A 26,911-nucleotide genomic window follows, 5' to 3' on the forward strand; every position below is an offset into this window, starting at 1 on the left:
CTCACCTCCCATGCGGGGACAAAGAGCTGGTCGTCTCAAGGTAAATTTTAAGGTTACTTGGTTTTTGGTTAAGTTTAGAGTACGGGTAGAGAGTAGGCATGTAGTGATTGAAGTCAGAGTTGATATAAGTCGACGAAAGTGACAAAAACAAGTGTTTTATCTGTGTGTATGTGTGCTCCTCTATGAGTGTTTGTGGGGACCAATGTGAGCTTTAGACCGTACAAGTGGGGACACTATCGGATAGTGAGGACCTCACTTTTACAAAGGGTTCATTGGGGGTTATTGAGGGTGTAGATCACTTACAAGTATATAAATAAAAAACATATACACACAAAATTAAATGGGATGAATGGAACTGTACTTTCTTTGGGTATCTAAAGAACATTCACACTGTGGCAGCAAACACGACCCTTGACCCTACATTCACATTCACTACATCAACTCGAGAGTGTGAAATCTCCCATTATCCTTATTTGGGCGCTTACAGAATTATTTCAAGATTGTTAATAATCTCTATAAACAGATATCTGCACATGAATGCAGAATCTGTAGGCAGGGAGTGAATATTTGGCAGCCTCCTGGTTTCAGTTTGTAGTCCAAGTAGTACTGACCGATCACATTTGAGCAGGATTTGGTTGCATGAAGGTTAACAGTCCAGGTAGAAAGGGAAAGAGGCAGAATGCATTGGCTGAAATACAATCTCAAAACCTGTCAGCTATCTGTCTGACATCGCCGATGGTTACGCCAGAAAATATTGGCGGTTGCCCCCAGAGACTAAATAGGTTCCAAGCATGTTAGCCCAGTGTAGTCACAGCCGATAATTTGAAATGAATCCTTGATTAACTTACATATTTGGAGGCATTCATCAATGTATAAAACCAGAAACTGTGCATTTGTATGTATTGTGTTTTGGATCTAATTTGGATTTTCGTAGACATTGAAGATCGTAGCTATAGCGTTACTGCATTATTAGTGCTTGACACGCATTTACACAGCTCTAACTGTGCAGTTGATACTTTCTAGGTTAACAATTAGCTTTAACAAGTAAAATTTTTACTCAAACACTGTGTATTGCTTACAGAGCTGAGTTTAGCAGCGTATAGACTACTTAAGCGAACATTAAACACTAAGAAGTCTACTCCAGCTTTTGCTTAAATTTGATTTACTTTTCTGTACACGGTGTGCTTGTTTGCATAATAGATATTTACTTGTCTGTCCCAGATAAATGGTGAAAGACCCAGACCTCTTCCATCCACAATGTGCTCACAAAGAAAAACATACTATAATCCACCATATTCAGCCGTTTACACACTGACGTTGAAGTGTCCCAGTTCTGGAGGTTTTCTGAGCCACGTTCCCAGTCCTCCACCCTGCAGAGCGCCGGTAAACTGCTGCATCGCCCTTTGGTAGCGTCCGGCAGCTATCTTGGAACCAGAATACGTCCCTGAAGTGGGTTCTGCACCGTTCAACTGAGAAGTTGAGACAGAAAAAGATTTGCAATCATACTATAATAATACACAAGTAAATAATTATGTTCATAAGATATTCATAGAATTTGAAATGTTGGTATGAACACCAATGACACTCCAGCGAGTGGTGCACTCATCAATTTGTGTTTTAAAAAGGTTCATGTGAGTTCTCAGCTAAAAATAACATTTGTCAGTCGTGTGTTGGACTGTTCAGCTGCCTCAGGATGACACCTGTCCCATGAAAATGACACAGTGGACATTTTGACTTGTCAATGCAGGAAAAGCACAGGTGTAACTAATAACATTAACCCTTAACGTTTCCCCGTAAACCACAACCAACGATTCAGCAGCTGGGACCTGGAGCCGACACGTCTAAATGGTCGATAATGTTATTGGTCACAGCTATGTTTGACTAGTAAGAAGATCAGAGATGAGAAAGATGTATTTAGCCTCCTAGAGATGTCTAAGGAAGCCCACCTGACAAAAACAAAAATCAATTTATGTTTCACTGTGTTTTTTTATTTCTGTATTATTTGGGGAATGTTTAACCTTCACTGTGCAGAATGATGTATGAATTTGAGACTAGAAAGCTGTTTAAGACAAAGCAATAGATGTAATTTTGATCATTTTTTACCAAGGTAATTGAATGTTTTTTGGAAAGATGGAAACATTTTATTCTCCAAAAGTTATAAATATAAGTGAATAGGCCTTTTGACTACAGATATTATGACTTGTCATAGCATAAAAAGTACAGGTATTACTAAATTCACTCTTGCATTTTTATTTGGGACTCTTTAATTCCCAATATTTATTTTTTTTAATTGGTAAAAATCCAACAAATAAATGCTTTGACTTTGATTAAAGTGTAAGTTATGACTCACTATGAGACCTCGGGAACAGTGGCTGTAAAGAATCTCAACTTAAAGGTCCAGCTTTTTTATCAAATCTTTCAACCACACAACAAAGTCTTTCTAATATATCAGGAGGACTTTCGAGGTACTGTGTCCTTCAGTCTTTGTGTCTCCGTCCTGTCTCCTTCTGTTTGTCTGCGTCGTGTCTTCCATCTGATATTTAGAGCAGCTTTTTTTCTCACAGTGAGTCCAGTTGCTTTTGTAAATAATTCCGACTCTGTCTGCCTTCATCAAGTTTTAAACCGAGACCGTTTGGTCCGGCACAACCCACTCAGCATGCATATTTTAATTCACAGTGGAAATTAAACCCTGATTTTAAAAAGCATCGTTATGATGCGGTGGTTTGGTCTGAGACAATGCTCTGAGACTTTTTAAGGAAGACTGATTGCTTCTGGGTAATAAAGAAGTTGTTAGACCTCAGGCAACGTCTTATCGCTTGTTTTATTTTAATAAGCTAACTCCCAATGCTGATGCTACAATAATGAACTGTCGCTTCCTCTCCCTGCCTGAGCCTACTGGTGCGTCTCCAGACGAGGTTCAGTGTTTCCGGCCTTTGGCTGACCTGCTGCTGCAGCCTCTGCCAGCGGCTGAACATGGACCGCCTGCAGAGCCGTGACGGTGTCCTTGAGTCCTGCCTCCTTCCTGTGGAGGTGCTGATCTCCTCCAGGCCTCCGTCACCACAGCTCCAGTTCACGCTGACGTTCGGCGCCTTCCCTGCCGGCCGAACATCGCTGCCGCTCAGACCTGTGAGGAACCCACAAGGAACAGTTACTGCGACGTGTTTTCTCACAACACATGAAACTGCAAACGTCCACTTGAGGCTCCAGAAGTCTCCATAAGTCCCCATGTTCAAATGTCCAACTTCACAGCAGAAATAAACATGTTTACAGCCTGGTACAACAAAACACTTTGGACCTACAGCTGAGCAGCAGCTGCTGTCGTCGGTATGGGAATGGCAGATGCTTGACGGGCGCGAGGCGGCGTGCCATGGCCCGGCCCAGGTGACCCGTGTGGCTGAGCGTCCCCACTGTCAGACTGTGCAGGTAAACTGGCTCCACCAGGTGAGACAGGAGTGCACCCTGAAGGCCCACAACACTCCACCTGTTGAGACAAACAAGTTACCATGGCAGCTTAACAGAAGATTTTCATTCAGTTTCAAAGATGTTTACCAAAATAAAAGCATGTTGATTGGTTGTTTGGCTTGTAAACCACTTTAAGTGAAAACTTGTGACATGCTAAGATGTACATTAAGTAAAGTTGGTTTAAGGTTTAAGCAGGAAGTCATCTGCAAACAGTGATGTTGATTAGAAACTCACTTTGCCATCTTGTCAGTGCAAGACTTGGTGACGAGAAGTTTACCCGGCGCCACACCATCCCATTTCTGATTGGCTCTTCGCGCTGTGATAGGCAATGTCCCCTCGCCTCCGTCCACCTTCACCCTGAGGTGACAGTGGAACCTCCTGCTGGGATCTGACACAAGAAGAAGAAGAAGAAGACTTATAACTATGACTCTCTACTGACAGTGTGGCTAAAGAGATTGGTCTGTTGGTCTGCCATCATTTTGTTCCAGACTGAAACTCGTGGGTGACGTCATGGAGACTTTGTCCATGTTTTATACATTCTTCCTCTGCTATGATGGACCCTCACTTTGTATTTGTTGTGTGCTTTAGACAAAACGTCTCGCTCTTTGAATCTCACGGATCATCTGAGACTAAAATACGAAGTTTCTCGTGGATGTTTTAGATCGCTGAAACATTTTCTGCACCAAGCTTCAACGTAGCTGCAGAAATTATATTAACAGATAATAATTTAATGACATTTTATTAATTCACCTACAAGAAGCTTAATGAAGACAGAAGTAATGGTATTTATTAATTAATGTTTTCATAGAGCTAAAGTGTTTCATGCTGGATTTTACCTTTAAAAATGAATGAGCCTGTCTGAGGTTTGTGCAGCAGCTAAGAACAGAATATAAATAGCTGCAGAACAAATAGATATTACAGATATAATGCTTCTTCATACAAAACAACAAGTGTCAGTATCATCATCATGATCACCGCCATCTAAATGTGTTCGTCTCACATGCGGCTGTGGTCTCGTACGGGCAGTTGAGTCGAGCGTCTCCACACGGCGACGAGCTGACATACATGTGAAAGAGGACGCCATCCTGCAGTCGGAAGATGCCACCACCACCACCACTGCTGCCGCCACCGCCTTTATTTGGTATGAAGATGGATTGTTCCTCACAGTCTGCTGACTCACTTCAAAGAGGAAAGAAAACGACATCTGGCAAAAGACTGACATTTGCTTTGGTTATTTTGAGGTGTTGGGATTGTGGTTGGGCCTGCTGCTGTGGTCCTGCTTGATGCCTACTGCCAATACTATTGATGCTATTATCATTATTATTACTACAATCAGTCATATTTCTACTACAATCATAGTTGTAGTTATCATTACTAGTATTTTAGTGCATCTTCGGTTGGTCGTTGCCAATGTCCATCCACCATGATCAAGGTTTCTGTCTCTTAAAAGAAGATCTTCCTTGCTACTATCGTCCAAGTACTTGCTCATGGTGGGAACTGCTGGTTCTCTATTAGTTTCAGGAGAACACTGAAGATAGCCCCCAACAAATGCAAATATGTCCTCCAGTTTGAGAAACGATTGATTAAAACTACAGTGAGCAGCTGTTTCAGGAAGTTTCTGCAGCTGTATCAATGGGTTCGGAGCTAAGACAGGATGTCAGAAAGATTGATTGAAAGATTGAAAGACACATTAAATTGTTGGTTTAGGGTTTGTGGTACAGAATTAGTGAGTGAATGTTTCAGGGTCGTGGCCGTGGATCATTACCAGAGCAGCAGCTCCAGCTGAGCATACAGGAATCGAACCAGCGCCCTCCGGCTGACGACTTCAGCGTGGCAGTCGGTGAGCGTACCGCCGTGATCACTAACGTTGTCCGAGTCCAGACACTTAGTCCCCGTGGCCAGAGACACAACCTGGGCTGATCTGAGGTCAAACCCTAGAAAAGAAATGGAGGATGTGGGGAAAAGGCAGACAAATATCTACAACAGCTCAGACGATTGGCGACTTGTTGATGCAAATGATTGGCTCTCTGATGGAACGAGACGTTCAACGGATGCCTAATTTGACTCTCAGAGCAGCAAAACAAGACATTTCCTCTTAACTCTCCTCCGCCTCGGCGTCCCGTCATATCGAGGACGTTGGCGGGCTGAGATGAGCTAATGAAAAGTGTATGACTGAACAATCACTCCAACGCCTCAAAAACAGGCTGCTGTGCTGCAATCTGGCTCCATCAAAGATTCACAGGACGGTAAAGATGACTGCCTCCTCTCTGGATGTGCAGGGTCATTCAGAGCAACTTGTTAGTTTGAATTGCAGTGATACACTCTTATGTAAGAGGGATTGTTTTTATCCAAGACGACTGTTTCAGAGGTGTGTGATCTTTTTAGAAGCTGTAGTTTGTGTTGCTGTTGAACAGTATTACATTATACTGACAGGTGTCTCTATTATCTTGTTTGCATTAATGAATGAAGGCTCCTCCACTCACCTCGGGTCATTACAATCCCCGCCAGGACTTTGTGACGGGAGTGCGAGGTAGAGAAACAACTGTCCGTCAGCTCCGTGTATTTCTCTCTCACCAGGTGGAAAATGGACTCTGCGAAGAACTGCAGAAGAAGAAATGTAGAGACTCTGACGACTGTTTGGACTATTTAGATCAGAAGTTTCCAAAGTCTGAAAGTTTTATTGATTATTTTTTTACATTTTGGCACATTGGTGTCATCAAAAGGAATCCAAATTAGCTAAATAGCAGTTCCTGTCGATCATAACCATTTTAACACAACATTTCCAAATGCCAAAGAGAGCAAAGACAACATTTTCCTCTATAAATCGTCTCTATTTACTAAAAACATTTTATTTTAAACATACATTGCATGAAAAGTTGTCAGGAGATATATATATACCTGAGGACATTGTGACTTCTGCTGTCTTGCTGTCCACACACACAACAGCCACCAAGAACACAAGTCTGCAGAGATGCACCAACAGCAGTGACATCTGCCTGGACAACGAGTACGAGAATCTCTGACAGTCTGTCAATGATGTCCGAGTTTTCTCACTCGAAACTGTGCGGGGGAAGCGTTGTCACATTCCCACTTGTCAAAAAATGCCTAATTATATTTTTAGAGGACTGTCAGTCTTTTGGCAGACATGAGAAAATTACCGTTAGTTGCTATTCGTGGCAAAGTTCAGCAAAACAAGGCGAGAGAGGAGCGTCAAAACAAAACAACTGTTTGGAGACATAATTGGAGGAAGATTCATATATCATATATCCCCAGAGCTAAATGTTTTTTAATTTTTTTGACCATCAGTCTCTTTTCTCAGTTTGGAGGAAGACGATTAAAAGTCTGAATTAAGCTCTTTACTATCTGCAAATAATTCATGTTTGATAAATTTGTAAGTGATGTCTGGGTAAACCAGACTTCCACTGATGGTCTAAACTACTTAATGTACTCTCATACATGATGATTAATTAGAACAATGTGTTTTATTGAGCTTTAATTACATGAGGAATAAAGTTTCTTCAGCCCTTTTGAAGTCCTGCCTCTTCCGCCTCCTGGCTAATCTTAAAAAATCAGCAAAGACGTGGACCATCGATGGTCCTGAGGTCCTAGTTGCTCAAACAAGACATCTGTAATGGTACCTTTACCCGTCAGTCAAGGCACATAAACTTTATGCTTTGGATTCAACAACTCTCTACCAGCGTTATTTTAGTGTTAGACGAACAAAGGAATGAGGCGAACATGAAGATTTCTCACTAAAATAAGAGCCGAAGTCTGACGTGTGTGAAAGGACTTTAGGACCTTTAAAATCCAAACATGTGTAATGTATGAGTATAATTTCAACTCTTCATGTCACTAATCACCTCAAACACAAAGAAACATGGACATAACTTCAGTGTCTGTCTCTGAGGAGTCTCTTTGTGGCTCTCGTTTTGTACGAGCAGGTGTTTCTTTGAAACGAAACTCTCCTGCTCGACGTTTTCTGGATGACAGTGGCACAAGGTCGTGTGTAATGAGTGTGTTAAACAATTATCTGTCGGATTATTATGCTCTTCACACCGCCTTCTCGCTCCACCTCAATCTCCTTGGTCTGCTGCCGCTCCTCCTTCATCCCTAATGTGCTGTAATAATGTTCATTAATGCGTCACGCCGCCTGACAGACAGTTCGTATTGAAGGGGAGATGATGCCAAATGATCAGTTGGGGGAGGCTGTAGATAAAAATCTAGACAAAGAGGAGGAGGGGAGCTCCGGGAGACTGTTAAGTTTTGGTGTATCGGCCTAAAGAAGGGTAAGAAAATCAACCGTTTTTCTATCCAAAATGTTACCTCTGCATCCTCATATCTGTGGATACTCTCATCAAATCTGCCCCAGGGTTTAATAAAATATCTACATGTCTGTCTTTGCATATTTGGATGACGGTGTGTTTCTGTATTAGTCGTGTTCAGTCACCCCCTTCAGCTCTGCGGAGTCGATCTTGGGAGACAAATCTTCTTGCATTCATAAAGCACGACAGCAAAAGACGCAGAGGACAATTCTCGGAGGCTCCGAGACATAATGAAGTTGTTTAGATGCTACAGACGAGCGTACAGGACTCCATCCAGCTCTAAGGCCTCAGGACATGATGGCCATGCTGATGTGCAGGGCTGCACTCCATTTGGTAGCATACGGCGCACCTCGGACCCATTTATCCAGACCATTTAGAAGACGGTCGAGAGCTAAAGAGATACAGGACGAGCTCGGTGTCACCGCTTGAAGCTGAAGACTCAAAGTAAAGAGGGAAATGTGTCTTTAACATGTGACAGACATTTACTGATAAATTACTTCCACGCTACAAACAAAATGCTGAGCAGACATCTGGAAAAAACATCTTACAGGTTTTTCATAGGTGCTCTCAAAAAGAAAGATTTGATTACACCGCTTTGCATATGCAACCTGTAAGGGGGCCAAAAGGACACAATACTAGCAATATTACGTATGCATGGACGTGTACTCGAGTACTCGATCTGAATGTGAGTATTACTTCAAGGTATAGAGTGCTCCCATTTTTTATATAGCAAAACTGATAGATCTGTGCAGCCGCACACTCGACTGTAGAACAGTCGTTGCCAGAGGGTTTGTTGTAAAGTAGGAGGCCCTCCCACACAATGGTTTCCCATGACAGATGCAGACAAAAGACATTTTATTAACTACATAATGTAATAAAGCCGTAATGCAAATGTTTGCCTGTCATTACTGCGTTAACCTAAATTTATGGATGTTATGGAAATACAACAGAAAACACAAACAGACCCGTGATCAGCGCCATCAAGCAGAAGCTACCGACCAACATAACAGACAATGACAGTAAACAAACAGGGTTTACATAAATGTGGAAGTTAGATTTTTATTTTGCAAGTACTCGAATATGGAAATAACTTGAGATGCCAATCGCAAATAACTAGAGAGGTAAAAAAGCCAGCGGAATATTTAAATGGAATTACCAACGACATGGAGAGAGAAACTTATGAGGTTCAACACTATAATGAGATCTGGACTAATCCCAAGCTGCGTTCAGTATTTTTGCATGTAGTGTTGCAGGTATTTGGTCATAAACATTCATATCTGACTAATCTTGACCTGCTGGTGGCGCTAAATGAAAACCAAAAACAAATCTTGTGCCAATCAAATGCAGTTTGCAGCTTTGATAATCAACATACATCTTTAAATCTACTGTATATGCTGTGTTGTGTTAGCAGAAGACTGACCTACTCACCTGAGGTAGCTGATTTTTGGTTCTGCAGCCCTGGAGGCCCAACACCTTCTTCTCCGGTCCCAGATTGATGTTGTAGATGGACTGCAGGGCAGCTGCTGCTGCCTGGGCCTTTGCAAGTCTTTTACTGTGACCACACCCTTCAAACACCCTCCCCTCCACCCTAACCACCATAACAAAACTCCTCATTGGCCTGCCGTGAACTCTTTCCGTCAGGCACATATACCTGAGGCCTGGTCGCAGCTCACTGAGCAGCACCACCGGGCTGAGGTGCTCTAAAAGTGAGGTGCTGAGAGCTCGTCTTTTTGGGTTTGTTGAGGAGACCAAGTCCAGCGTGAGCCGGACGAGTCGTCTGTGGTTGTAAATGCTGGAGAAAACCTCGTTTTTTGAGGTGTTGCAGTGCAGTAGATCGCAGTTTTCACGCAGCGATGGCTCAAACTCTTTAAGGAATCCGTCAGGGATGTCCAGTTTATCCGCTGTGAAATCTGTAGCAGTCCGGGTGAAGTTCCCCATCGTGGCGTGAGCCTGGGAGGCGTTTGGGAACTGGATGAATGACCGGAGCGCCAGTTCTGCAGCCCTCATCTTAGCCTGCTTTTTTGTTGGTCCTCGGCCCTCAAAGTGGAAACCATTCACCTCCACGCCTACAGAAAACACTGGAGCATGCAGCGGACCAGTCTTTGACACAATCTCGTACCGCAAACCGGGTCGTAACTCGTTCAACTGCACGAGCGCGTTCTTTGGAGTGACAGCCCAGGCTGCTCTCTTACAAGTCAAATGGTTTTGGTAGAGCAGCCGCTCTTTTCCATCCATCAGTGGCTGCTTCCGCTTCAGAGCTTGTGGGCCGTGCACGGGGAAAGTTGTGCAGAACGTTGACGGATGATACTTTCGTAGCAGGTCACAGTCCATCTGGCTTTTATCATCCTGATTCTCTTTCACCTCCAAACTGCTTGTACCTGTCGACAGATTAAAAATCATGAAGGGAAACGTAACATAAAGAACAAATGTGATCTGTTTCAGGCATAATCAGAATGTATATTGTAAGCATGAGTAGGCTTACGTGGAAGTTACGAGCCTGAGACTGTACAGAGGTGCCTCAGCTCTCTGTGATTTACAGTTTTCTGATGGACGGTTAAGTAAAATTCTGCCAACTGTAGCTGCTGTTAGCTCAATTTATTAGCCAGGCTACCCAGACTGTGAGCTCAGAGCAGTAGGAGGGTGTTTTGGACCACAAGGAAGAGGAGGTTTCCAGGCCCTGGAGCATGGGGGAATGCTGCTGTTGAACAGAACCAGTGTTGTGGCAGAACCGGAGCGGGGCGAGCAGGCAATGTAACAATAAAACATAATGGCAGAGGCACAAAGACTAAAGAGTAACAAGAGTAAATGTGGGACTGACTTTTAGTGGTTGGTGAGAGCTTGGTGAAATAAAAGGCTGAAAGACAGACGCAAGGCTGGGCTGACTGCTGCTGGACTAGTCAGTGATATCAGCTGCTGCTGGGGACCTGGTTGATGATTGATTTGATCATAAGTAATGTAATCAGAACAAATACTCGAGTACAGCTGAACATGTTTACCACAGTAACTCTGAAACTCGGGGCAACAAATCACTACGTAACATTTGTACGTAATATTGCTTTGCAGGTCAACACTGCATGTGGAGCATTTTCCAGTTTCACAGGCATAAAAAGCACATTTTTTAAAGTGTATGGGGGGGAGGGGTATTTACTTGAATTGTCTCCATCCTCAGCTGATGATGCTCCCGTATCCCAGTGTCTTATGGGAGTGATGAGGGTTGATAACATGTTGCTCCGACCTGAAAAACAGCATAAATACATAAAATCATTGAGCATTTCATATATATCACAAATGGAAAAACACAACATATCACCTCTGTGTACTTAAATGTAAAACAACAACTCATCTGTGATATTTCTGTTCCAGTCACAGTCATGATCCTGCATATTTATACAACATAGCTACGACATTCACTCCCAACCATAAAAGTAATGAAATGGACTGAGGTAAACACATTTATGGCGATAGTGCAAATGTAGCGAGTGAGTCATTAGAGTTCCCACTGAACGGACGAAGTGAAAACAAACAGAAAGGCGGCTTATGGAGGCAGCCGGGGGTAATTGAAAGGCGTCGTGATAAGGAGCTGCGGTTTTTCAGGCGGGAAGCGTCAAGGGGCTTAAACCGGACGAGAGGCTTTGTCTTGTTAACCAGGTCACACAGTTTTTGAATCAAGCACAATCGTTTTTTCATTAGATTCCAACAGATTTGGTGAGTGGTTGGAAGGATTCACAAAAAAACAGGTGTCCCCGGGGTGATAGCTGCTTTTCAATTAAGTGTATAGAAAATATACTTAGACAATAATGACGTTCTGTCACACATAACCATGTTCCTCCAGGTGGTTTTCATCTTTACCTGCATCCTCCATCAGGTTTCAGGGATTTCAAACTAATTTATAAAACTAGTGGAAAATATTGGTGACTAATATTTTCCTAATTTTAGGTCTCCAAAACATAAATATCTAACACCAACCCAGTATTAGTTGACCGAATCAGGCCACTATCGAGGTGATATCAAGCGGAAACCTCCATCGCTGTGAAGTGAAGTGCTACAAACTGCAATTCCTCTAACGTCCACTTGAGGCTGGCTCCAGAAGTGAGTCAGTCTCCATAAGTCCCCATGTCCAAATGTCCAACTTCACAGCAGAAATAAACATGTTTACAGCCTGGTACAAAAAACAGTTTTGGTCTCTGTAGCTAATTTCCCCGTTCATGACACCTGTACTGAGGGTGAATTTATATACAACTCACCTGTTCACATTATATTAAGGCTTAAAGTTATGCAGGATTAAGAGCGTGGACGCTTTGACTGACAGGTGGGTGTAGTTACAGATGGCTTGTTTGAGCAACCAGGCGTCATTCAGCCGTCTCAGGTCCACCGACGATCCACAACTTTTAGATTAGCCACGAGCTTCATTCTTTATACTGTCATTTGTGACTACTTGGATGTATCCCGTCACCACCGCTCAAGAGGAAGTCAATAGTAACAAAAAAGACGGTATAGACTTTTTCCCATCTGAACTTTTATGTGCAAACCTCTGCTCGCTGCTTCAACTTACTATTTCTTCCACATCTTTTGATTTGGGGATGTGGCTTCAGGAAACACCCGCAGCTCCAACACTGTAATAGATCATCTGCTGATCCCTACTGGCCCCCCAAACCAGTGACCCCATTCATCCCAATTTAGATTTATCTGGTGGCCTGCCACTGTTAAACAGCTTTTGTTCAGCAGTGCACGTGGGTGCAGGAATATATTCCACATACAGACATAAACACAGAGAAATATGGACTGCAGTGGCAATTATACCTACCGTTTATGAAATATTAATGCCTGCGTGCTGCAAGTAACACACATGAATCAACATTAAAATAATGAGACATTTTAAGACAGTTTATTACTCACGGTTAAGGCCATAATTATCTGTAGGTACCGGCACACTAGATATAATTGTTTTCCGACATAAACACATTCTCTGTGGGATAAAAATTGATTTTTTATTTTACTTTAAAGATACAGCAAAGGCAAAAATAGTTTAGAGTCAAATATAACCAAGATTACATGAATCTATAAAGTGCATCAAATTAAATCAGTTGTACTCTAAAAACTGTCATCCAAAGTGCATAAAATATGCATGTTTTCCTGAATGTTTCGACTTCCCGGAGGGTAATTTTACAGCCTGTTTGGCCGGTTTTTACCCCTGGTGATTCTGGAGGGCACTGCGATGCAAACTAAAAGTCATTAGAATAATAAAGAGTGCACACTAAACTATTCTGCATTAACCTTGCACCTCGCAGTTATATTAGGCGTGTGATGCCATTAAGTGGTGGGTTGATATGAGCGAGAGCTGTGAGATGGGATGTGGACGTAATGATGTGAGTCTGGAGCTTCTGAAGGCAGCGGCAGGTGGAGGTTGGAGATGTTTTAATGACCTGCATCATCACGGCTAATGGGGTCCATTTATTTTGGGATGAAAAAGATAATAACTGTGTTTGTCTTTGCGTTATATCGGCTAAGCCCTTGTACCTTCCCACACTTTCTGTCATTTTCACTTTTTCATTCATCTCTCACTCTGTTTCTCCCTGGCTCATACCGAGGAGCACTTCATTAACTCACCCATTTGTGAACGGCAGTATTAGACTGTACACTTGGTTTAAGTAGAGGTTAACCAGGTTGCAACATGACAAATGATTTGCTTAATCGACCTGTAATGTTCACAGATCACAAATATTCAGTCTTCACAAGCTGATCTGCAAAATGGGTTTGTGAAGCAATTTAGAGATGGGATTGCTGTTTTGCAACACAGGTGATGTGAAGGTCTCTTCATTTTAAAAGAGTGCCGCTCGAATCACGTTCACTAAGTGGTTACTGTCTACATTTATCAGTCAGGTTGTCTGTTATATATATACCACACCACCACAATTCTACACCTACCATGGCTGTGAAGTGAAGCCGACGTGGACGTGCTGAAAAATGCAGTTCCTCAAACGTCCACTTGAGGCTGGTTCCAGAAGTTTAAGTGTATAACTGGCCACGTCTTAAATGTGACTATAACTGGCTATAATATTTGAATGTATAATCTGGATTCGAGGAGACAAATCCAATGTCTTAACCACTCGGCCATCACAGCTACATTAATCACATTAATGACTTGTGTAAATGGCCACAGATCACATTGTGATACATAGCCAGTTGAGCCTTCATTGGACATCAAGGCCAACGCTTTAACCCCCTTACAAAACACACTATTAAGTCATCACATATAGCAGAAAGTCAAAAAAAAATGCTGATATTGTTAAATCACAGGACGGTCACTTTAAATTAGAAGACTGTAATTTACTGGACGGGAGACAAAAGACAAAAGAACCGAGCAGAAATGAGAACAGGAAGCTTGCATGGCATCGTACGGTGCGGTGCTTGTGTTTATCAAACCTTAGAAGCGAAGTTTCTCCATCCAGTCGCTGTTAATGAACCTTATTTAATAGAATAATGAAATTAGGCATGGCAGGGGGGAAGCGAGAAGCACCCGCTCACTGTCCAGTGTGTGTGTGTGGTCTGACAGCTGTGGATAATCTAATTTGCTAAGCGTAATTAATGGCAAGTGGTCTCATTTACTTGTAATTTGGACTGTCTTTCCTCAAGGGCAAAGAATTACGGAAACTTTTTGGAATAATTTCTCTAGTTACTGCCTCAATATTAGTTATGATATTTGTAATAGTAGATGTTTCTTTCATCATTTTCTTATTTAATAAGATTTACTTGACTTCTTTGTTTCTGTCATTTACTTTCCTGGTGTTGCTATGAGCCTGAACATTAGAAACAACACTGAAAGGTATTTTTGCTAATTATAAATTTACAGGTATACCTATATCAGTCAGCAATTTACCATAACAAGACACTGATGGCCCACCCTAGCCCAAGCAAATTTACAGCAACATTACAGCTGTATGATGGCACTGATGGGGGTTGGCTGAGAGGTTAGAGTGTGGCAGTCAAAGAACAATGTTGTTGCTGTGAAATCCAATGGGGTTTCCCCACACAGGTTCAAACCCTGCTCACAGTGTTAGCTGGTCAAAGTTTAGTGTTTCTGACAACAAATACATTCTGTGCAAGTTGAGATCCCAAAAAGGGTTAACCAGGTAAGTATCATTCTTGAGTAACAGTGCCTCCGTTGCTTCCTGCTAATTGTCCCTTGTCATTCTAGCCCCTGAGTAATCAAGGATCTCTCTCTCACACTATTGTTTGACCGAAATTTTGTTGTCTGTTTACATACAACTTACAGGCTTCCCAAGAGGTTTGGTTTTGGCAGTCAAAATGCAACTTGACGAAAGCTGTGATGGCCGAGTGGTTAAGGCGTTGGACTTGAAATCCAATGGGGTTTCCCCGCGCAGGTTCAAACCCTGCTCACAGCGTTGACTGCCTCAGTGGCAGGTTGAAGTTTAGTGTTTCTGACAAGTGCATTCTATGCTGAGACCCAAGTAAGTTGGGTAAGACTGGCTTCCTTCTAATTTTCCCTTGACATTCTGGGGCCCGAGTGATCAAGGATCGGTCTGTCAAACAGTCCTTTGACTGAAATTGTTGTTGTTGTCTGTTTACAGACTACAGAGTACTTACTTAAATCCAATGGGGTTTCCCCGCGCAGCACTAAGTGCTCAAAACTGTAATTCCTCAATCGGCCGCTTGAGAAAGGTTGTTGAAGTGAATCATCCTCCATAAGCGGCCGTACTTTACAGCAGAAATAAACATGTTTATGGCCCCGTTCAGGCACCCCTCCGTCGATCCATGTCTTTGCCGATATTTAGATTAGACGGGAGGCGGACGAAGCAGTACATCCAACATGACCTGTAAAGTAGATTGGTCCATACAATGAGGGTGCATTTTGGCATTAGTTGAGACTGCAAAGGTGCAAGCTGTGATGGCCGAGTGGTTAAGGCGTTGGACTTGAAATCCAATGGGGTTTCCCCACACAGGTTCAAACCATGCAGTGCCAAAGTGTAAGTAAGTACTCGGTAGTCTGTAAACAGACAATAATATCTCGGTCAAAGGATCGTTTGACAGACCGCTCCTTGATCACTCAGGCCCCAGAATGTCAGGGGACAATGAGCAGGAAGCCAGTCTTACCCAAGGATGATACTTACTTGGTTGTCTTGGGTCTCTGCATGCACAGAATGTATTTGTTGTCAGAAACACTAAACTTTCACCAGCGAACGCTGTGAGCAGGGTCTGTAAACAGACAACAACAACAACATTTTCGGACAAAAGGCTGTTTGACGGAGCGACCCTTGATCACTCGGGCTCCAGAATGTCAAGGGACAATTATTAGGAAGCCAGTCTGACCCGAGGATAATATTTACTTGGTTATCTTGGGTCTCAACTTGCACAGAATGTATTTGTTGTCAGAAACACTAAACTTTGACCAGCCACTGAGGCAGTCAACGCTGTGAGCCGGGTTTGAACCTGCGCGGGGAAACCCCATTGGATTTCGAGTCCAACGCCTTAACCACTCGGCCATCACAGCTTGCTTGATCATGGTCTCATGGTCTGCAAGTTGAGATCCCAATAAGGGCTAACCAGTTAAGTATCATTCTTGAGTAACACTGCCTCCCTTGCTTCCTGCTAATTGTCCCTTGTCATTCTGGGCCCTGAGTAATCAAGGATCTGTCTGTCAGATGATCCTTTGACCTAAATTTTGTTCTCTACCAAGCCAGTAAAGAATTACCCAGTGATAAGTGGCAACCCCCGATGCCGAAGTGCTAAAAACTGTAATTCCCCACACAGGTTCAAACCCTGCTCACAGACTCCCTCAATGAGTGGTTAAAGTTTGGTGCTTCTGACAACAAACACATTTTGACCAAGTTGAAGTCCCAAAAAAGGCTAACCAGATAAGTATTATCCTTGAGTAACACTGGCACCCTTGCTTCATGCTTATTGTCCCTTGGGGCCTGAGTAATCAGGGATCTGTCTGTCAGATGATCCTTTGACCTAAATTTTGTTGTCTGTTTACATACTACTTACAGGAATGGCTTCCCAAGAGGTTTGGGTGTGGCAGTCAATGGGGTTTCCCCGCGCAGGTTCGAACCCTGCTCACAGCGTTGACTACCTCAGTGGCTGGTTGAAGTTTTGCGTTTCTGATAACATATACATTCTGTGCAAGTTGAGATCCCATAAAGGTCTAATCAGGTAAGTATCATTCTTGAAAAAGTTGTGAGGACAAAAGGGTGCATTTGGAGGTTGATTCACCTCTGCAGCCTATCGACGCATTGGTTGAGAGGTTGTGGCATTCAAAATGGAGACCACAATCAAGTAAGCTGTGATGGCCGAGTGGTTAAGGCGTTGGACTTGAAATCCAATGGGGTTTCCCCGCGCAGGTTCAAACCCTGCTCACAGCGTTGAATACCTAAATGGTTGGTAAAACTTTAGTGTTTCTGACAACAAATACATTCTGTGCAAGTTGAGATCCCAATAAGGGCTAACCAGTTAAGTATCATTCTTGAGTAACACTGGCACCCTTGCTTCCTGCTAATTGTTCCTTGTCATTCCGGCCTGAGTAATCAAGGATCTGTCTGTCAGATGATCCTTTGACCGAAATTTTGTTGTCTGTTTACATACTACTTACAGGAATGGCTTCCCAAGAGGTTTGGGTGTGGCAGTCAAAATACCACTTGACCTGACAAAAGCTGTGATGGCCGAAAAGTTCATCCAACATGACCTGTAAAGTAGATTGGTCCATACAATGTGAGGACAAAGGGTGCATTTTGGCATTGGTTGAGAGGGTGTGGCATTCAAAATGGAGACCAATAAGGCCCAAGCTGTGATGGCCGAGAGGTTAAGGCGTTGGACTCGAAATCCAATGGGGTTTCCCCGCGCAGGTTTGAACCCTGCTCACAGCGTTGACTACCTCAGTGGCTGGTTGAAGTTTCGTGTGTCTGATAACAAATACGTTCTGTCCAAGATGACAACCAAGTAAGTATCATGCTTGGTTAAGACTGGCTTTCTGCTCGTTGTCCCCTGACATTCTGGGGCCTGAGTGATCAAGGATCGGTCTGTCAAACGATCCTTTGACCGAAATATTATTGTCTGTTTACAGACTACATGGATTCTGTAAAATTCTGGATTACTTAAATCCAATGGGGTTTCCCTGCGCAGTGCCAAAGTGCTAAAAACTGTAATTCCTCAATCGGCCGCTTGAGAAAGGTTGTCGAAGTGAATCATCCTCCATAAGTGGCCGTACCTTACAGCAGAAATAAACATGTTTATGGCCCCGTTCAGGCACCCCACTGATGATCCATGTCTTTACCGATATTTAGATTAGATGGGAGGCGGAAGAAGCAGTACATCCAACATGACCTGTAAAGTGGATTGGTCCATACAATGTGAGGACAAAGGGTGGGCATTGGTTGAGAGGGTGTGGCATTCAAAATGGAGACTGTAAAGGCACAAGCTGTGATGGCCGAGTGGTTAAGGCGTTGGACTTGAAATCCAATGGGGTTTCCCCGCGCAGGTTCAAACCCTGCTCACAGCGTTCACTGCCTAAATGGCTGGTTAAAGTTTAGTGTTTCTGACAACAAATACATTCTGTGCAAGTTGAGACCCCAAAAAGGACTAACCAGTTAAGTATTATTCTTGAGTAACACTGGCACCCTTGATTGATGCTTATTGTCCCTTGGGGCCTGAGTAATCAAGGATCTGTCTGTCAGATGATCCTTTGACCTAAATTTTGTTCTCTACCAAGCCAGTAAAGAATTACCCAGTGATAAGTGGCAACCCCCGATGCCGAAGTGCTAAAAACTGTAATTCCCCTCACAGGTTCAAACCCTGCTCACAGCGTTGACTCCCTCAATGAGTGGTTAAAGTTTGGTTTTTCTGACAACAAACACATTCTGTCCAAGTTGAAGTCCCAAAAAAAGCTAACCAGATAAGTATCATCCTTGAGTAACACTGGCACCCTTGCTTCACGCTTATTCACGCTGAGTAATCAGGGATCTTAGATGATCCTTTGACCTAAATTTTGTTGTGTTTACATACTACTTACAGGAATGGCTTCCCAAGAGGTTTGTGTGTGGCAGTCAAAATACAACTTAACTTGACAAACGCTGTGATGGCCGAAAAGTTCATTCAACATGACCTGTAAAGTGGATTGGTCCATACAATGTGAGGATTGGTCGAGAGGGTGTGGCATTCAAAATGGAGACCAACAAGGTGCAAGCTGTGATGGCCGAGAGGTTAAGGCGTTGGACTCGAAATCCAATGGGGTTTTCCCGCGCAGGTTCAAACCCTGCTCACAGCGTTGACTACCTCAGTGCGCAGGTTCAAACCCTGCTCACAGCGTTGACTACCTCAGTGGCTGGTTAAAGTTTAGTGTTTCTGATAACAAATGCATTCTGTGCATGCTGATAACCAAGTAAGTATCATCCTTGGGTCAGACTGGCTTCCTGCTCATTGTCCCCAGCCTGAGTGATCAAGGAGCGGTCTGTCAAACGATACTTTGACCGAATTTTTGTTGCCTGTTTACAGACTACAGAGTACTTACTTAAATCCAATGGGGTTTCCCCACGCAGGTTCAAACCCTGTTCACAGCGGTACATTACTAAATGGGTGGTAAATTTAGTGCAAAGCCAGCTCAGAATTATGCAGTGATAAGTAGCAACCCCCGCCCAAAATACAACTTAACTTGACAAAAGCTGTGACCAAGTATGTATCAATGTTAAATTTAGTGCGTCTGACACCAAACTTGGTGTTCTCTACCAAGCCAGTTAAGAATTACCCGATGATAAGTGGCAACCCCCAATGCCCAAGTGTTAAAAACTGTAATTCCTCGATCAACAACCTTGAGAAAGGTTGTCGAAGTGAATCAACATTCTAACAAAGATGGCGTACGAGGGGATGGACAATGCAGTAGCGTTCATTTTGTGCATTATTTTCCTCCTGTCGATTGATAACACCACTGTTTAATACCGCGTCTCCTTTCACTTCCGGGCGAAAGCCCCAGTGGAAAATCTCAAGCATGCGCAGAATGCAAAATCTGATTTAGATATGATTGCTGAGTATACATGGTAAGTTGATAGACTTTAACTGATATCAAACCCATAACATGATAAAATATTAAATCAAATTAATAAAACTTTGAAGTATGAATATTATAGAGAATGGAAGTTTCATAAGCTTCTGTTTCATTCAACACAGCTTGAGATTTGGTTTGATTATGCTTTCTGCCTTGTGTGATTACCAAAGACTGTTATTCACACTGAATTTTCAAATTGTCCTCTTTATAATCCTGTCCATGTTAATGTTGGAGTCAATCTTAGGGACGTAAAGAAAGATCTGAGCAGTAGAGCTGAGCCGAGACGTGACCTAATTCCATGTTGGAAGAAGATAAACTGCATAACATCAACTGTGTTGGATCTGAAATAATGTCGTCTACAGTTTCCGAACGCATTATAAAAGCCCAATCTTCCCTCTCATCCTTTTTCATCTTTCATCTCTGAGACAATGTGCTCCGATAATGCCACACTTGGAGCTTTGATCACCTCTCTGTAGGTGTGTGGGCGGGATGAGAAAACAAATAGGTGACAGCACATTCAAGTGAGCTGATGAATGCGTAAACATTTGCACGTATTGCATAATGTTTACACCCTTTAATAAATATGCACATAAACACATGCTCTTACACCCACGCACAGAAAATCACAGCCACGAAGAAAACTGTGTTTAACCCACACAAGTGAATGGAAATAACACTTGTTGGTTACAAATCACAATCACACCTAAATACTCAGTAAACATGTTTATAGAGGACAATGCTGTTCCATAATTTACTGAATTTATGTCCACCAGATGAACGAAAGCCAAGTATTTATTCTTCTTTTAACGCTTGTATAGTCTCCACCAATTCCTTAGAACAATATCTCTCTGTTTAGCTGCTAAATCAGAGGTTTGGATGCATGCCAGCCAGGATTCACTCAATGGCAATGTGAGCTGTGATGGCCGAGAGGTTAAGGCGTTGGACTCGAAATCCAATGGGGTTTCCCCGCGCAGGTTCGAACCCTGCTCACAGCGAGGAAGATCTTTCTTTGTGTTCTCTTTGTCCTGAATAAGATGCAACACACGTAACATGTTGAGTGAAATCCCTTCCACTTTCCTGGACAGTGCGACATTGTTTAGTATGTCTGCTATAATATAAATGCTGATTCAGTTGTGAGAGGGAAGCACTGAGACTTGGAGGGAAGTGAGGAGGTCTGAGAGCAAATCAAGGAAGACAGCGGCTCGAGTGAGACAACCTCCTCAACAACAAGAGTCGATGCTTGAGATAAGAAGAACCTGATTGTGGTGGAATGGAAAATGTGTTTGTATGCTGATGAGTGCTGGCAACATTTTCATTTGATCTTACCAGATAAAGACAAAAAACACTGTTTTCAAGCTGTGATGGCCGAGTGGTTAAGGCGTTGGACTTGAAATCCAATGGGGAATTCCCGCGCAGGTTCAAATCCTGCTCACAGCGAGGAAGATCTTTCTTTGTGTTCTCATTGTCCTGAATAACATGCAACACACTCCAACTCTGCTAGTGCAATCCTCTAACAGTCCGTTCAGAGTCAGGATCTCATTTGCTTTAGCCATAACAGAGGTTTCTCTTGGAAAACTGGTGAAGCGGAGCCAAATGGAGAGATTCCACCACATATGCATACTGCTCTTATGCATTCTTTGTGTTAATTTAATTGTTGCACTTGAGTGTTTGTGATTTTTTTTACCACAGATCCATGTCAAACATAATTTTCTTTCCTGCACTGTGAGAACAGACTACAAAGCTTTTCAGCTAAGTCTAAATTTAGTATCAGCGACTCATCAAATCACACTCCGGCAAACAAAAGGCAGCCAAAGAGCTAAACGTCTGCTTTCAGATCAACAGACTGATGATCATTATTTGGAAATGAGTGATGAAATTATTGCCCGAAACATATGGTAATGTGCAACGAAATTGCAATGAGAGATAATAACAATGACAGCAATAATCTATGGCAGGCTGTTGCTCGCTGACAATGGCCTCGTTTCAACTTTTAATGCCCTCGCCTGCTGCTTCACTGTCACTTTATCAGTTTGAGCGATTAGGTTTCATTTGTCTCTAATTGTCGACTGTATGTGTTGCTTGTGAATCGTTGTTGTTGTTGTTTTGTTTAGGCAAAGCAATATGAGCAGTTAAATTTTATCTAACAGCCACCAACAAAATGTAGCTGCTGACAGGAAGTGGAAGAGTAAAAGCAGCATTACAAGACATCCATAAAACCATCTCACCCCAGAGTACCCGTTCTGTATTTCACTATAGCACCCTCAAGTCCTGAGGTTTGTTTTGTAGATAGTTTAAGTTGTCATCAATAACCAGAATCAGAAATACATCATCACGTTGATATCAATGACGGCTGTTGCGGCTGTTTTCTGGAGGACTGTTCGCAGAAGAGTCAGCAGAAAGATCTTTTCTCATATAAGTCGTCACAGACACAACCTACTACAGCATTACTGTTATTTGTTCTGACAATGTGAGTTTCATCAGTTTGATGTTCACACATCTGGTAAAACTCAGACAGATATATTGGTGTTGTTCCTGAAGCCCGAGGATCTTATGGTCTCTTCAGCGCTGATATTAAACTGTCAGCTGAAGATATTCTGATCTTGTTGTCTGTTACTCTAGAAGATTCTTTCTATTGTATATCAAATGTTTGGATTAGTTTAATCATGTTGTCCTTTCATGTAGTTTTCCTAAATTCGAGGTTTCTCTGATGACAAAAGTTCTTGCTTGTTTGTTGGTTTTGTTCAAATGCATTGTTTGTGATTTTCAGAATCAATATTTACCTCCTGAGAGAGTGACATGTTAAGTAAATGCATTCTTATTACAGTATTTTACCACCAGGATGTATGTGGGTGGGAGTGATTACCACTATCACTGAGGAGCTCTTGAGCAAGACCCTTTATTCCCTGATGCTCCAGTGGTTGGTGTCATGATAGGTGGGTTTACTACACCACTACATTTATCTGCAAGCTTTAGTTACTAGTTACAAAACACATAATGTGCTTATGAAGTATGATGCACTGTTGATTAAACCTCTCAGCAGACAGCTCTTCTCCCAAAGCTTTGTGTTGCGTCGTTTTAGGAAGGTATTGATGTTGCCTGGAAAGAAGCGTTGCCTTAAAGGTTAAAGTCAGGGAACAAATAATGTAGTAAACATCACAGATTGCATAAAAATATCCGTAACATGACTGCCTGTAGCCGGCACGATGAGAACTGATACTGATCTGGTTATTATTAGGTAGGTAGGTGGGGATATACAAAGTATTCACCACCTGCCTCTCAAACTCCCAAACTCCAACTTCTTCCCGGTGGTCCAAAACGCCTGTGGTACTAAGACTAACACTCCCCGGTGCACCATTCACCTGATCACAGGTCAGTGTAGCATCAACAGGATTTACCAGACGTTAGTTTATCAGAGGAAAGTTACATGATGTTGCTTTATACATGATGTTTGTTTCCAGTTTAGTTCATATCACAGAAAAAAATCTACAGATTTCCAGTTTTTTCCCCGGTGGGGATCAAAACTCAAACCTTGGCAGCGTTCCCTTCACAGTGAGCTACAGACAAAATGGGACCCCTAACCCTTGCAGAGTTAGTACCACACTTTACCCGCTGAGCATCCCTGCAATTAAGTTAAATGGGCACACAAACCATATTGCTAATGTTTTCATGAAGCCAGAGCCCCAGAGAAGTGTTGGAGATTGCAGAATCCATCAGTGAAATTGCGCACTGACATGCCCCACTAAGTTTGACTGCATGACGGAGCTCACTTATCCAAAATGCATCCAATATACAGATATATCCAAACGTATGACGCGTCGTCAAAGAGAACAGAGGCAGAGCCGCCGCAGACAGCAGCTGTTTGTTCCATGTTGGGGAATCATAATCCTCACTGAGAGCGGGACGATCAAATGTTTTTCTCCGACTACATTTTAACAGCCAACAAATGACAGTTTGTTCATTTGACTGAAAAGCCACCAGAAGGGGATTTTACAGCCAAATGGCAGTTTGTTTGTTTCTGCAACATCTTCATCCTGTCATCTGCACACAGAGGAAAAATCCTTATTAACACAGTCATTACATGATCTACCCAATAGACCTCCTAACAGAGAGAGAGTTCTGCTTTTCTGTCTGCATCATGCCTCACATTTAAACAAAGCCATCCTAATGTTAAAACAAAGGCTAGCTTTTGGCGGTCACAGGAGGACCAGCAGGTCCACCTCCTGCGGACGGCTGGTCAGCACTGATGCTGGACAGAAAACACAAGAACAGGGTGTCCTGTTCATATAAGGCTTAGTGCTGAGAACAGGTGCGGTCCTGCCTCTCAAACTCCCAAACTCCAACTCCCCCGGGCCTGTAAACCTCCTCTTCTGACTCCCGGTGGTCCAAAACGCCTGTGGTACAAAAAAACCCAAACAGCCTCCAGTTCTCCCTGGTTGCCTTCTCTTGTTGCTGACAGTGACAGTAAAACAGTATGTGTCCACGTTAAGTCAGTTAAATCTATAAATGCATCTTTCTCTCTTTCAGTTTCTGCCCTCCATCCAGACTAAAACTGCATTTTTCTCCCCGAAAGTGGAGCTTTTCTTCGTTTCACTGTAAGCTGACAACCAGTAGCCGCCTCCAACTTTCTCTGTGATTGTTCATTTTAAATGTCAGTAAAGCTGAATACAGCTGATTTGGTCAGCCGGTCAGTCTGTGCTGCTCCTCACCAGACAATGCAGGTTTTTTGTTACTTGCCAACTGAAAAGAAGGTGAAGTCCTTCAGGTTTCAGCGTGGGCTTTAAAGTTTAGACGGATTAATGAAGGCGTAGCCTCAGATCAACAGAGAAGACTCAAACGTTGTTAATGGACTGTCATGATGACTACGACATGGGTTCCCCTCCTGCTGTGCATTCAGAGAGCTCCTCTGTAAACAGAGACGTCTGCCACCTTCTGTTTCTAAAATGACAGCTGGCATTAAAGTACAGCTCAGTGCTGGATACAGTGGAAGCATTAGCTAAGTGCTTTATGACCCTAAAATAGTGGGATTTGAAGGGGGGCTACGTTGAGTAATGATTTTCTGGAGGCAGGACACGCTTTCGCTCCAGCACGGATGTACAAAAAAGGACAATAGGTCATTAATGAAAGTGGAATAGGCTTAGCGCACTTTGAATAACCATTGGACTTAATACAAAAAAAAGCCATCATGGAGTAATCTGCAGCATTTACTGAGGATTAGCATGTGAAAAACAATGCTGGGTTAATCCTAAAAGGCCGACCTGTTGCCCAGACGACTGTAATTATGATTACAAGAGCTCGTATTGTGATGAGACATTTGATTTATATGCATACATGTGCATGATACAGAGTAAATACAGAGTGAACACACAGTGTTCATGAGACTTTTGTTGCATCAGTTGAGCCTCTGATCTACGTGTGTTCGGTCTTTTTGGACACGGTGGATGTGAAATGTTAAATAAATAAATCTAAACTGACACTGTTGTAAATTCTTTTGTTTCCTTCAGGAGATTAAAGAGGAATTCATAATTTATCTCTGGGAGCAAAAGTTTCTAAATAACTTTCTGTTTATAAGACTTCAAGCAACTATTTCACTGATTCTGGTGAAACTGGATCATATTTTATGGAGGAAATGTTTTCTGGTTTTCCCTCTGATGTCCTCCGGCTGCTCCGCCTCAACTCTCTGTGATTTACAGAGTTTATGATGGACAGTGAAGTAACCTGCTGACAGCTGTAGCTGCTGTTAGCTCATGTTAGCTCAGTCTGTTAGCCGGGCTGCCTGGACTCAGTGGTTGGTGAGAGCTTGGTGAAATAAAAGGCTGAAACTAGTCAGTGATATTAGCTGCTGCTGGGGACCTGGTTGATGATTGGCTGTTAGCAAAGTTGCCGACTCGCTAGTTTTTGATCATAAGTAATGTAATCAGAACAAATACTCGAGTACACCTGGACATAGTTACCACAGTGGGATTACACTGGGAAACTGGAGGCGACAAATCACAACAGACAGAGTTCCACACTCCACTCTTTCGTCCAAGTATGGTCACTTCTGGCTCCAAAAGAACAAGATGGCAACATCTACAATGCCAGACTCGATGCTTCAAACCATCGTGTGACGTCACAGTAGATTTACACTTGATACAGCCTCACGGATCTCGAGTCAGAGGTCGTCGCCAAAGACCCAAAGAAAGATTTGAACGAGAAAAACTTGAGGTTTCTATGCAGAGGTAAACCCCGTGGACGTTATTTGCAGAAAGAAAAAGAAAAACATAAACTTCCCTTTGAGATCAATAAAGTATCTATCTATCTAAACATCATTCTGAAAATGAATAAACCAACACCAGCATGAAAAACAGAGACAAATGAACCCTTTAGATTAACATTTCTCTCTCTGGGATTCAGTCCAACATTAAAACTATGAGTCAAATGCTCTGCCTACAGAGGTTTAACACCGATGATACTTTGATTTCTGCCTCCAGAACACTGTGAAGTATCAAAAAGTCACTATAAACAAACTCACGTCACTACAAAAATGCGACATTGTGATATATGTTTTTACCTTGTTCGGGATGCAGACGTTATGCAGCTCTTCCTGAATGCACTCATTGTAAGTTGTCAGCCAAACTGTGAGCCTACATAACATTAAAGGTGTATTATGCTGGACATAAATCTGTAGGACATAATGAAGTCCCTGCAAACCGTCCACATTGATAGAAACATCACAGTGACAATCACGTAAACTTCAACAAACACGCATGCCTCACTAACCTTTGCCTTTGCACCTCCTCCTCCTCTTCCTCTTGGACTTTCCTTTCATCTCACAGTCTGACCTCTCCATGTTTCTGCCATGCACTGGTGCCATTCAGGAGATTTCTTCCTCGTCTTCTTCTTCTTATTATTTTTCCAGTAGTTTGTCCTCTGCTGCTGCTGCTTCTTCTTCTTCTTCTTTACATCTGAAGCAGAAAACGCTCAGAGAAGATTCAGAGTGCAGCTCTGCAGCGAGAAGCCCAGTACAGTGACTGACTCCCCCCCCGCCTGCTGCCGGCTTTAGGAGGCAGGCGACTGTTCAGCCTGTGACATCATG

General features: G+C 42.8%; 1 protein-coding gene and 8 non-coding genes across 9 annotated transcripts; 7 read left to right on the top strand and 2 right to left on the bottom strand.

Moving 5' to 3' along the window:
* Positions 1-595: 595 nt before the first annotated feature.
* LOC104935540 (double-stranded RNA-specific editase B2) lies at positions 596-26,823 on the bottom strand. The gene is made up of 10 exons (XM_027291619.1): positions 26,596-26,823; positions 10,933-11,019; positions 9,213-10,162; positions 5,946-6,063; positions 5,228-5,396; positions 4,463-4,641; positions 3,697-3,850; positions 3,300-3,481; positions 2,943-3,124; positions 596-1,469 (listed from the first exon to the last, which is right to left on the bottom strand). The coding sequence occupies exons 1-10, from the start codon at positions 26,687-26,689 to the stop codon at positions 1,305-1,307; spliced, it is 2,280 nt and encodes a 759-aa protein (XP_027147420.1). The 5' UTR covers positions 26,690-26,823; the 3' UTR covers positions 596-1,304.
* Positions 15,106-15,187, top strand: trnas-uga (transfer RNA serine (anticodon UGA)). Its single transcript has one exon. It is a non-coding gene; the product is annotated as a tRNA-Ser (tRNA).
* On the bottom strand, positions 16,212-16,293 carry trnas-cga (transfer RNA serine (anticodon CGA)). Its single transcript has one exon. It is a non-coding gene; the product is annotated as a tRNA-Ser (tRNA).
* On the top strand, positions 17,083-17,164 carry trnas-uga (transfer RNA serine (anticodon UGA)). The gene has a single exon. It is a non-coding gene; the product is annotated as a tRNA-Ser (tRNA).
* trnas-cga (transfer RNA serine (anticodon CGA)) lies at positions 17,584-17,665 on the top strand. Its single transcript has one exon. It is a non-coding gene; the product is annotated as a tRNA-Ser (tRNA).
* Positions 18,216-18,297, top strand: trnas-uga (transfer RNA serine (anticodon UGA)). Its single transcript has one exon. It is a non-coding gene; the product is annotated as a tRNA-Ser (tRNA).
* Positions 18,981-19,062, top strand: trnas-cga (transfer RNA serine (anticodon CGA)). Its single transcript has one exon. It is a non-coding gene; the product is annotated as a tRNA-Ser (tRNA).
* On the top strand, positions 20,750-20,831 carry trnas-cga (transfer RNA serine (anticodon CGA)). The gene has a single exon. It is a non-coding gene; the product is annotated as a tRNA-Ser (tRNA).
* Positions 21,192-21,273, top strand: trnas-uga (transfer RNA serine (anticodon UGA)). Its single transcript has one exon. It is a non-coding gene; the product is annotated as a tRNA-Ser (tRNA).
* Positions 26,824-26,911: the final 88 nt, after the last annotated feature.

Source organism: Larimichthys crocea, chromosome II, assembly GCF_000972845.2.
Source record: "Larimichthys crocea isolate SSNF chromosome II, L_crocea_2.0, whole genome shotgun sequence".
NCBI classification, from domain to species: domain Eukaryota; kingdom Metazoa; phylum Chordata; class Actinopteri; family Sciaenidae; genus Larimichthys; species Larimichthys crocea.

Coding starts and splice junctions, on each gene's coding strand:
- LOC104935540 (XM_027291619.1), bottom strand. CDS start 26,689: ATGGCACCAGTGCATGGCAGAAACATGGAGAGGTCAGACTGTGAGATG. Junction 5,397..5,945: donor GGGGATTGTAATGACCCGAG/GTGAGTGGAGGA, acceptor TTTCTTTTCTAG/GGTTTGACCTCAGATCAGCC. Junction 1,470..2,942: donor GGCAGAGGCTGCAGCAGCAG/GTCAGCCAAAGG, acceptor TCAACTTCTCAG/TTGAACGGTGCAGAACCCAC.